The sequence below is a fragment of the Brachycentrus maculatus genome, unplaced genomic scaffold (assembly GCF_059751285.1).
Source record: "Brachycentrus maculatus isolate JH-2025_06_01 unplaced genomic scaffold, ASM5975128v1 h1tg000202l, whole genome shotgun sequence".
In the NCBI taxonomy this organism is placed as follows: Eukaryota; Metazoa; Arthropoda; class Insecta; order Trichoptera; family Brachycentridae; genus Brachycentrus; species Brachycentrus maculatus.
Window position 1 is genome coordinate 2518883 of NW_028280953.1, and position 12726 is coordinate 2531608.

The 12726-nt window shown below is 35.1% G+C and overlaps 1 protein-coding gene across 2 annotated transcripts; it reads left to right on the plus strand.

Moving 5' to 3' along the window:
* Positions 1-1536: 1536 nt before the first annotated feature.
* Positions 1537-12357, plus strand: LOC148307302 (cytoplasmic 60S subunit biogenesis factor ZNF622). Of its 2 annotated transcripts, XR_015837875.1 has the most exons (7): positions 1537-2132; positions 4775-4978; positions 5388-5542; positions 6180-6329; positions 7235-7366; positions 8302-8498; positions 8544-8560. XR_015837875.1 is itself a non-coding variant. In XM_088263701.1 (6 exons), the coding sequence occupies exons 1-6, from the start codon at positions 1707-1709 to the stop codon at positions 8411-8413; spliced, it is 1179 nt and encodes a 392-aa protein (XP_088119827.1). In that variant the 5' UTR covers positions 1537-1706; the 3' UTR covers positions 8414-12357. The 2 variants fall into 2 exon arrangements, 1 of the variants encoding a protein (XP_088119827.1); XM_088263701.1 differs by having other exon boundaries at positions 8302-12357.
* The last annotated feature ends 369 nt before the right edge of the window (positions 12358-12726 follow it).

A 12726-nucleotide genomic window follows, 5' to 3' on the forward strand; every position in this document is an offset into this window, starting at 1 on the left:
AATATAAACACATTGATTACATATTATTTTGGTTTATTTATTGACTTGGCGTTTAATTTGTAGAACTCCATTTTAATTTATGTATTAATTTTAAATCAAACACAGATTTTTTGAGTCTACTAAGTTGTATTTTATTAATAAAAAACACATAAAAAATTATACTGTGACAATTGTTTCGCCTTGTTAGGGCATTATCAAACGAATGACCATTCGTTATCCATGAATTATCATTCGTTTGATAATGCCCTAACAAGGCGAAACAATTGTCACAGTATAATTTTTATGTGTTTTTTATTAATAAAATACAACTTAGTAGACTCAAAAAATCTGTGTTTGATTTAAAATTAATACATAAAATATTATTTTTGCTTCACAGTCATTTTGCAGATCAATAAATTACTCTTTTAAATTTGGACTAACACTTTCTACGTCTGATAAAAATGGATTGATTAACCAAGCTGATATCAAAAGTTCCTGTTAGTCTTTGAACCGTATTATCATATAGATTTATATTATCCACTGACACTTCGTGATGGAATTGCATTTTTAATTTATTATTAGATTAAAACCAATATTTTTAGCTTTTCCACTTTTTTATTTGACCAGCGACCGGGTTTCGTCGTTACCGACATCATCAGACTGGATCTGATGATGTCGGTAACGACGAAACCCGGTCGCTGGTCAAATAAAAAAGTGGAAAAGCTAAAAATATTGGTTTTAATCTAATAATGTATTATCATATCTTCGATAAGGGCATTAATGTGGCTATGATACTATATGTCTTTTTTAATGGGCCCTTGTTTTATATGAAGAACTTGATAATATTGAGTATTATGCCAAAGTTAAAGTTAAATTTTGCGTATGAAAGTGTAGTTTTTCTTTATTGACACAACGTTCCCTTGAACCTCCCGCTCCCTTCTGCAGCACCCCCCAAATGCGAAAATTTTAAAAACGCCTAGCCAGACTTCCAAAACGTCCAGAAAGGGGCGCTGGCACCCCCGATAAGAAACATAACTTCAGGAAGTGGTGGACACTCCTTCTGTCCTTTTAAAATATTGTGTTTTCTGGAATTTTATATATTGTATATTATAGTAAGTCAAAAAAATTACCATTACCATTTACCGTTGTACGGCTGAGTTGAGTAACCATTATTAAACTGAACTTTTGAACTCAACTAAACGCCTAAACTCTTTTTATAAATGTCGCGTTTTAGCCGTGACCTTTCTATTTTTGTTTACACTGAAATAAATAAATTTAGATAGTGAAATATCTTCTTTGTAATATTAATATTATAATTTTGAAAATATGTAATACAACAAATTTCAATATCAATACCATTTAACCTGAAAAATTAATGACAAATATTTCGGCGGGTGGATTCGACATTCAGCCGCGGCGAAGTCACGCCCAGCCGGGAGCTTAGTACTAGTAGCCGTTTACGTCACTTCCGGCCGCTGGCGAATATCACTTCCAGCCATAAAAAATCGAGGTAGTTGGCGGTCTTTATATAAATAGTTAGTCTGTGAAAAACGTTTTGACTTTGACAAGAAAAATTGACGTGAGTTTCCCAACTGCGCATGTCGTACGTTTGCGCAATATTAGTAAATTTTCCGTCGAATTGATTTAGTTTTAGTGTACACTTTTAGATTAAGAATTTTATTATACAAGAGATTTTAGATTTAACCCCGTTGTTATCCAATAACTCCATGATGACCCCTCAGTATACGTGCATCACATGTCGTGTGGGATTCAGAGACCCCGAGTTGCAAAGGGAGCACTATAAAACGGACTGGCATAGGTATAACCTTAAAAGGAAGGTCGCGGAGCTAGACCCCGTGACTGCCGAAGACTTCCAGAAGAGAGTTTTGCAGCAGAGGATCGCTGACGCTGCTCAGGCCCAGCCTAAAGTAGAAAGCTGCAAACCCTGTTCCAAGAGCTTCAGCACAAAGAACGCGTTCGAGAACCATCTCAACAGCAAGAAGCACAAAATAGCCGAAGAAAAGTTCAAGGAGAGACAGGCCTCGGAGAGTGAAACGCCTGAAAAAACACCCGAGAATTCCGATTTCGTTATTGTCGACCACAAAATGGTGAAAACGGATGATGAAGTGGCTACGGATTCTGAATTTGAAGAGGTGAGATGATTTTTTAAACTAAAAATATCTATAATCACCAATAATTTTTGGTTTTATTTGTTAATGTTAACACATTGATCTGACCCATTTAATTTTTTTTCGTCGCACATGTAAAACTGTATTGACATCTCACCATAGATAGGTACTTTTAACTTTAAAAAAAAATGTATTTTTTTTTTTTAGGAATCTAATATTTTCTGTATTTATTTACTACATTTTGTTTATCTCTTTCTTTTGTCCCTGGCTATTATTCTCTTGATCCATTATCATATTGTAATGAGTAATAATGAGTGTACACCCAATGTTATCACATACTAGTATACCCTACCTGGCATTGTATGGCCTGCACATGTTGATTAGTTTTACAATGTGACTGCATTCTCATAATTGCTCCAGGCGTTTCATCCGCTTACATTAAAATAACCGGTTTTAGGCTTTGGTAATTTAGAATATTTATTTTTATAATATAAATATTCTTTACAACATTTTGAGTGTGTCCAATTACTTGCTCACAAATCTGGATTATCTCCAATTAGGAGTTTTTTTTGTACATTATTTTTGACCTCTTAATATAGGTGAAGAAGAATATAGAAGTCTGGGCATTTACAGGGCTTACGACCATCATAGACTGGTTTAAGTGATCACTTTACACATGTGTATCATTCACCAATTCTACCCATGATTGACAACCACACTACTCAAATTCTTGAAACTTTAGATATATCGATCAAACTCATGACACAGTGTGCGAGAGTTCCTAGAGACATCTATGTTGGGATTGTGAAAACTTTTACTAAGCAGAAACTCTTTCATTTTTACTAATCCAGATTTGCGAACAAGTATTTGGACACACTCAAAATGTTGTAAATAAATTTACTAGTCAAATTATAAGCTTAATAAAAATTTAAAATGATGTTTTCTAGCGTTTCTCAAGTATTTGAATATTGAAAGCATTAACTTTGTGGATTATATTGATATATTATTTCTCGAAATAATATATTTGAATATAATCCGGGATTCGGACCTCACATTTTGAGATGTAAAAAAAAAAGTAAATATTCTTTATTCATTCAAATTGGAAATCAATCACACTTATTTTAATATTCAAAATTCAAATTAAAATGGGTACTTTTTGTAACTAACTGCTAACTAATCACCATGCTGCTTCTCCACGAGGGTAGGCAGAGAGGATATAACGCCAAGCCACTCCGACTTAACAAACATTTTTCGCCTCTTTCCAATTCCTCAATTTAACACATTACAAATGTGTGCTTTCTATTTTCTTTCTACTCTAGGGCAGGGGTCAGCAACCCTTTGGACCAAAAGAGCCAAACGTGAGTAGGAAAACGGTTTGGAAATTTTTGGGACGCCAATTTTTAATTGAATTTATTGAATGTTTAAAGGAACCATTAAGTCTTTTTTAGATAATAGATTTTCAATCAGAGATATTTTTTGTGCAGATTTATACATCTATCATGGATTTAAAAATCAGCCCAAAAAATATTTTAATACTGCCTTTTTTAAAATTAATATAAACTGTTATTTTTAGTATCTCTGTTACTCAAAAAATATTTAAACCTTTGAACATTCAACGATTTATGTATTTTACCATACATTTTTAATTTGTTGAGTAAAGAAGATAGAATAAAACTAAAATACATTTTTAAAAGCTCTAATTTCTTCTTAAAAAATCCAAATTTCTGTAAAAAAATGTCATTTTGAATTTGACAAAGAAAGAGCCACACAAATTGCCTTAAGAGCCACAATGTGTGTTTTATGCCATGTCCATATATATGTCATGTAATTTTGGAATTGTTTAATTAGCTTTATTATTGTTAATGTAACTATTTTAAAAACATTTTTTAAATGTAAAGCTGTTTAATTCCCGAATAAACAAATAAAAATATAGATGGATGATGGAAATGGGTAGATCTGATATAGAATTGTATCATTCAACCACATTGTATTTGTATATATATGAACCAATTTTGAAATATTCTTGAATCACTAGAACTTCACTAGAGACATCTATTGGTGAGATGAAAAGAAGCTATTATAAGCTCAAATAATAAAAATGAAAATTATGTTTTCTGGCGTTTCTCATGTGTGTGATTATAATCCAGAATTCGGACCTCACATACAAATAAAAGAGTTTCTGCTCAATAAAAAGCTTCTTTTCATCTCACCAATAGATGTCTCTAGTAACATTGTATTTGATTGCATAAACAATTTTATGCAAAATGTGCCCTCGGCATTGGATAACTGAGAGAGAGCACATTATTATAATTTGTAATTATGTAAATGATTAAATAAATCATTAATTTGTAGACTCCATTTTAATTCACACATTAAATGACAAAATCAAACACTGATTTTTAAGGTCTACTAAATTGTTTTTTTTAATTATTTAAGAAAAATACATAAAAATATAATTTGTCACAATTGTTTCGCCTGCATTTCAAACATTAGTTTGAAAATGACATAACAAGGCGAAACAATTGTCACAAATTTTATGTTTGTATGTTTATAAAAAAATAGAAATAAAAATACAATTTATTAGACCAAAATCAGTGTTTTGTTTTAGCATTTAAAATATAAATAAAATAAATTATTCTGATGTCTGTTTTATTTTGTGCGGTCAGGTTGATTCCGACGAATGGGAAGACTACGATGAAGAGGATGAGGAGGCGTCGCTGCTGAAGCCCTCGGACTGCCTGTTCTGCGACCACCGCAGCCAGAGCATGGTGAAGGCGCTCACGCACATGACCGTGGCGCATTCCTTCTTTATCCCCGATGTGGAGTTCTGCACCGACATACAGGGACTCATGCAGTATCTCGGCGCTAAGGTAGGACCTATTTTTAGGAGTTTTAAAAACTTATATATTTTTTATTTTATTTCTTTTTTAATTGTTAAGACCTTAACGACCAGTCCTCGGCTATCCAAACATAAAACACAGGAGGAATATTTTTTGTTGAAAAATGTTTTTTGCATTTTTGGACTAAGTAGATTTTTTGAAAAACGTTTTTCAAATAAAATATACCTTACTGTGTTTTAAGTTTGGACAGCCGTCCTGCGCTAGCGCAGAAATTAAATCCAGCTGTTAACACCTGTTTGCAAGAAATGCTTAAAAGTTTTTTTTTTTAAATATACTGTTGGTATACTGTACTCTCTCTGATGCGGCAAGCTTCATGAGGAGTCTCATGGCGAGGCTTTTTTTGGATTCATCACCGAGATATTGTTTGTGGCGGTTCCAGATATCCCGCGGCTTCATGTGCCTTTGGTGCAACGACAGCGGCAGGGCGTTCAGGTCGCAGGAGGCCGCGCAGGCCCACATGAGGGACAAGGGGCACTGCAAGGTGCTGCACGAGGGAACGGCCCTCGCGGAATACACCGACTACTATGATTACAGGTATATTTAAACATTTAAAACATTTTTAGTGTGTCCAAATATTTTTTCGCAAATCTGGAGTTATTTTTTTACATTTTTTGAAATCTCAACATAGATGAAGGAGAATATGGAAATCTGGGCATTTACAGGGCTTACGACCTGTTATAGGCTTGTTGGTTAAGTGGGCCTGTAACAGGTCGTAAGCCCTGTAAATGTCCAGACTTCCATTTTCTTCTTCAAAAAGAATATGGAAATAAGTCCATCTCTGTAGTGTATTGGTTAGCGTTAGATTCCCAGAGAGGGTGATAATAAATATTAGTGACTTTACACTCTAATATCCCAGTCCCTGAAGCGCAGGAGTGATCACCTTACCTTCATGTAAGCAACGATCGAGATAAAACTGTGTCAATATGATGCGGTACCATATGCACCATCGGGTGCGGATACGGGTTAGAAGTCATATGTATAAATTAATTTTCATTTTGTCACCATTACGTACAAGATAAAATAAAAGCTTTGACCTTAAGTTCTTAAGTTTTGCCTTGACATTGATCCGGGTTGATGTAAGTTGTAGTGTGCTAAAACCTGGAGAAGGGTCATCACCCTGAGTGGATGTCAATATCTCTTTTGTGGGTATAATATTGGTGATTGTTTTCAGTTCATCATATCCGGATCACGAGGAGGGCGATGAAGACATGGAGGTGGACACGACTGATGCAGAAATCCTACCCGCTTCTTCACTGGACGACGAGGAATACGAATTGGTGCTACCGTCAGGGTCTGTCATAGGACACAGGTCTCTTTTGAGGTACTTGACTTGACTTTTTTATCTTCTTATTTTCACTATTCTGAGAAGGCTTTTCGCTCTCGCAGTGTCAGCTAAAGGAGTCAGCTGAAGAGTCTATGACCCATTGCAGGCCTAACACTTGGCGACAGAGTAAGAAACTCTGAAATAAGAAAAATCTGCGATGTTGAAGATGTTGTGCATTAGGGAAGAGAAAGAAGACCTTTCTGGAGAAATCATGTGGGAAGAGCGAGTTTGGATCGAGTGGTGAAGATAGCAGCAGACAGCAGCGTAAGAGGTTTCAGACCCCCAAGAAGACCATCTAAACGATGGAGGGATAGCTGGTCTTCACCTCCTAGGAGTGGACCGGAGAATGACAAGACATAGTCCTAAATGAAGAGGAAGAAGAAGATTTTCACCATACATTTTGTGGTCTGCTCACAAAGGTCTTTGGGATGCGTCTTGAAATGATAATTTGAGTTTTAGAAAGGCAAAAAAAAAAAAAAAAGACTGATGGAGTTAAGACAGCAGCAGGCACCTCGGTGGTTAGAGCGCTACGTGCAGCATAGTCAAGGGATAACTGGAGAAGAGTCATTGCTTCCACAAAGGTCACAACCCTCAGTAATGAGGAATAAGACTAAGAAGAAGATACATTAAATTGGCCATCGTAAAGCAGGTATCTTACGGCCTGTGGACAGCAGCAGACAGATAATCGTGAAGACTGATGACACGTGTCCAGGACAATCCCGCCCATCAACCAGCTAGAATAGGCTATTAACTTTTATAACGAGGGTTGAAGACAGATGATTGGTTTTCATTGCTTCGACAAGGGTCACAACCCTCAGTAATAAGGAATAAGATGGAGAAGAAGCATTGACTTAGCTTACATTTTGTATTGTCCTCTTTGTGAATGGTGATGGTGTTTCCAGATACTACAAACAGAAGCTGAATGCGAATGCGGGTGCCGTGGTGGTTCACAAGAAGCAGGACAAGTTGCAGCGCGTCATCCGGCAGTACCGGATGCTCGGATGGGCTCCGGTGCAGACGGAGGCAACAGCGAGGTCAGTAGCGTTCCTTTGTTGTTTCTCTTGTAAGTTTTATTTTTAAAAAAATACTGGATCAATTAGTGTCTTCTTCCTGGCTACATCCCAACTTATCGTCTTTGTAGACTGCTGGGGTCAGCTCTCCTTGTCCTCAGGTTGTAGGTCCTTCTGTCATGGACAATGTCACCTAGGCCATGCCTTCGAATCATGTTATCTTTCTGCAGCATCCATGAATTTTTTGGTCTTCCTCTAGATATCTTTTGAGGAAAATCCATTTCTATTGCCTGGTTTACGATATGCTAGGGTTCTCTGCTATATGCTCATACCATCTCAATCATCTTTTCTCTACCTTCCTATTTATGTATGTTACGCCCAGGCTTCCACAAATGCTTGAACTCTTTATTTTGTCTCTAAGGAAAACTTTTGCTGACCATCTAAGCATTTGGATTTCAGCGGTCCAGCATTCGGAGCCGTATATTAATTAGTGTGAAAGACCTTTGGCAATAGCCAAAGGCTAGAAGTTGCCGGTGACTGAAATTGTCAGCAGTGCAATTTATGTAAATAATGGTAGTTCAGTCTCTTTTTTTGTAGTCTGATGAAACCACGAAATAATTAATCTTCTGTACCATTATTTGACTTTACTTTTGTATACCACTTTAGTTTTTTTATTCAAGTGTTTGGTTTTTATATTCATATGACTTTGGCCACATATTCATTCCGTGGAGAAATATATGCCCTTCTACAGCTTCAGTAGAGGTAAAGGTAGAGAACTGGCAGAGCTTGGGGCGTAAAAGAACACCATGGCTCAAAAATCTTGGAACACCGGAGGCAGCAACCCTCGTCAGGCTGGTCCGGGATCGTGTGGAGCTTAAGGAGATGGTCGCCAACCTCCGATAGGAGTTGCACGAGAAGAAGAGTTTATATGACAAGACATTGTTCTTTTTTTATTCCAGGAAAGCGAGAGATCTCCACTATATGCGAAGAGTCCAGGCCAAATGGTCCGCACAGCTCGGGATCAAGGCCAACAAGTTGCAGAAGCACTTCAGGATCGCGTCCAACTACTAAACCAACCAGTCGATGGCGATATAACAACAACAATTTGATCTTGTCTCTCAAACTTTCACGGATACACGTATTATGCGATAATAGCTGGAGGCGTGCAAAATCTGATCTGACTGAAGTCAAATTATGTTCGTATCTTTTATGAATTATTTAGATTAGCTGAATCTTTTATGAATCATTTAGATTAGCTGAATCTTTTATGAATCATTTAGATTAGCTGAATCTTTTATGAATCATTTAGATTAGCTGAATATTTTATGAATCATTTAAATTAGCTCAATCTTTTATGAATCATTTAGATTAGCTGAATCTTTTATGAATCATTTATATTAGCTGAATCTTTTATGAATCAGAATAAAATAACAACTATGTAGTTTTTTCCACATGAATTTTATTTAACTAGCAACCGGGGTTCATCGTAACCGACATCATCAGATCAGTCTCATGATGTCAATTACGATGAAACCCGGTTGCTGGTCAAATGAAAAAACTGGTAATGTGGAAAAAACTACATTGTTATTTTATTCTATAAAATGCAGTTCCACCAAGAAATATCAGTACAAAACTTAAATCTAATTTTGTGAATCATTTAGATTAGCTGAATCTTTTATGAATCATTTAGATTAGCTGAATCTTTTATGAATCATTTATATTAGCTGAATCTTTTATGAATCAGAATAAAATAACAACTTAGTAGTTTTTTCCACATGAATTTTATTTAACTAGCAACCGGGGTTCATCGTAACCGACATCATCAGATCAGTCTCATGATGCCAATTACGATGAAACCCGGTTGCTGGTCAAATGAAAAAACTGGTAATGTGGAAAAAACTACATTGTTATTTTATTCTATAAAATGCAGTTCCACCAAGAAATGTCAGTACAAAACTTAAATCTAATTTTGTGAATCATTTAGATTAGCTGAATCTATTATGAATCATTTAGATTAGCTGAATCTATTATGAATCATTTAGATTACCTGAATCTTTTATGAATCATTTAGATTAGCTGAATCTTTTTTGAATCATTTATATTAGCTGAATTTTATTGACTCAGCTGGATGCCAATTGAAGCGACTGGAGATTGCGGAAATTTGTTGCGTAAATGAACGCGTGATGAATTTGTGAATATGCCAATCCCGATAAATATGAATTTAGCTCACAATTTTTTGTTTATTCCATCAGACACTGGATTTTCACCCTACTGATACTTACTTTACATTGCATGTGGCTCCGGCTTCTTCACCCATATTCATTTCATTCAAACCCTTATCCGCTGGATGTTTACGGGGCTGACGACCGTCATAGGCTGGTTTAAACCAGCCTATGATGGTCGTCAGTCCCGTAAATGCCCAAATTTCCATATTCTTCTTCATCTTTGATGAGATGTCAAAAAATAATATGAAAAATATTTCCTGTAGTTGGAGATAATCCAGATTTGTGAACAGTCTGGAGTATTTAGACACACTCAAAATGTTGTAGAACGATTAATGTTACACGGTTTATAAAAAGATCACTTAACACAGTAAGTGCCAGATTGTAAGCCCTAATATGCTCACATTTCCATATTCCCTACGTATGAAAAACCATAAATGTAATCATATTTTTTATTATTTAATAAATAGTGTGAAACGCTGTCCAAACTTGCAAAAAACTAGGTATTATTTTAAAATAATAATTTGAATTTTGAAAGTATTAAAATGAATGCATCTTGACTGAACTTGATATGTTTGAATATAGTCGGGCTTTGTTATAATGAAGTCTACAATTATTAAGAAGAAAAAAAACCTACATAATTGGGACTGCCTTAAACTGACTTGCAAATTCAATAATAATACATACATATCGGAACTTCTAAGATTTTTAAAAAGACCTGTTTGTGTTTTTATCATTTACCTAATTTCATGTAATTCTAATGACTTGTGCGGCTTGTCCACAGAAAAATTGTCAACCGTTTGGATGATGATAAAATTTGGTCTCAAGCGGCACAGTTTTAGAATTTTTCGCACATTTAATCTCTTTTTACCTTTAGAGAAGTGTATGGCTTTGCTTCGCGTCTGTATACTCGTGACAGAATGACCGTATTTGTTTACGCATACTGCTTTACACTTGTGTCGCAATATTAATAATTTGGATAATTTATATAGCGCCATTGGAACTCCTACATGTATCATTAATCTCATGACACTGTACACTGGAGCCATCTATGGTTGAATTGGGAAAGCTTACTATTATTTAGCAGAGACCCTTTTATCTGGATGTATGCAAGATCCTAACTGGATTATTTTACATACTGGAAGGCGCCTGAAAACATGACACACTCAAAATGATGGGCACGTGAATCCTCGGAGTTAGAAAAGGAGACACAAGTGGTTCTTGATTAGTCTTGATGAAGTGTTCTTTGCTAGAAAACAGGTTGGCATTATAACAAAATAGTTATTTTATTTTTAACATTTTTTTTTCATAGTTCTATATATCTCTATGGAATTGTAATAAATTCTCTATGGAAATAATGACCATTTAAAAAATAATTGCGCGTGACTGCCCTCTATCAAAATAATGTGGTAACCAGGTTTGATTGTATGTGTATTTGAAAGAAAAAAATGTCTTAAAAAGGAGGATGTGTGGTTTCGTTTGGATTTAAAAAGATTGATTAATGAATGTCGTGTATATGTAGTCACTAAATATGTATGTGTTTGAATGAGTAGTGTTAAATAAGATTCTAAAGTTATCATTTAGTATAGTCACGTAGTCAATGTAAAAGAAATATTCATACATAGTAATGTTCCTTTCTTTCCTTCATAAATTTTATCTTTCGCACTGTATTCATTGTAATAATATCACTGTGCACTAAATTGTCAAATATCTTTATTTATTAATACAGTGGAATCTCTGCACTTATTCATCAGATTCAATATAAGGCTTTTTTCATTATCAGGTATATTTTGTCTGAAAGAATGGAGGAATTTTTTTCAACTGAGGGAGTTAAGATTAAACTCCTTCACTCGGTCATCTGTATCCCATCAAATATATTCCACTCCTAGGTACAAAATTACAAGCCAGTATTGATCACCAGCCTTTATATAGTCAACAACCAACACATTCTGATTCAGTGCTTTATGTACTCTTTGAGTGTATAGGAAGCCAGAAGATAGGTGTATCATTGTGTATCAGGTGTATCATATCAAGGTGTGACAAATTTATCTATGGAATGGGTGGTGGCGCCACTGTTGTCTTTTGTTTATGATAAAAAAGTTACTTTGTTGTATAAAAAAAGAGGTGGTTCCATTTTTGACCATTCTATAAATAAAATTGTCAAGAGTGAAGTGATAAGCTCCCCATAGAACAAAAATTAGCATGTCTATATTTGTCTATGGTTTACCTTGTTTGCAACTGAAAAAATAGAAATAATTGTCTAATTTCCCGTAGGCATGGCTAGCGATTGACGGGTATTCAGTTGCACGGCTTGTTTATATAGACAGGTTTAAAAAAGAAATGTGTGACAGTAATGTCTTAAGATACACAGAATTGCCATCAAGTGTTCATATGAAGCATATTATTGTCGCACGAAAGTTGGAGGGAAGGGAGTACCTAAATGCCATTTAAAAAACATTCACAACACTGCAACACAATGTTACTTTTTAATTCGGCAGGTATATAGGCAACACATAATTTATTTAACTTACTGGTCGTTTATCACTTAGAATATAAGTCCTGTGTGTAAGTGCATGTGTGTACGTAGAGTGAGAAAGTAATTAAAAGTATTGTCTGCTTGGAAGTGAGTTGAATTATTATTTAGTAATACATAGTTATGTTTCTTTGATTATTTGTGATTATCCCAAAATAATGAGAACTCAATAAGGATGCAACTTGAGGGTATAGAAATAATCCAAGTTTGAGTTAATTTCTTGTAAAATACTCTTGTATAATAAAAAAATGTTGTTTTTATATCTTGTTTTATTTACAATATGTAAAAAAAATGTTACGTTACACATTATTGTCTTAGTAAGACCGTTTGCGCACTATACGGAATTTTACCGTCCGGCAATTCGGTATTTAAAAATAAATGTGACTACGACAGTTTAGCGTGATCGAATTTACGCGCACTGTGATCACGCACTGATCAAGTGCACCAATCCGAAGAAAGACGGCCAAAAAACAAGCCAATCATCGATTTTATCATGCTAACCGGACTGCCGGACGGTAAAATTCCTGTAATGCACAAGTGCCCTAAGTGAGCTTGTGCACTACCCGGAATTTTACCGTCCGGCAGTCCGGTTTTGAAAAATAAAAGCGACTACGACAGTTTAGCGTGAT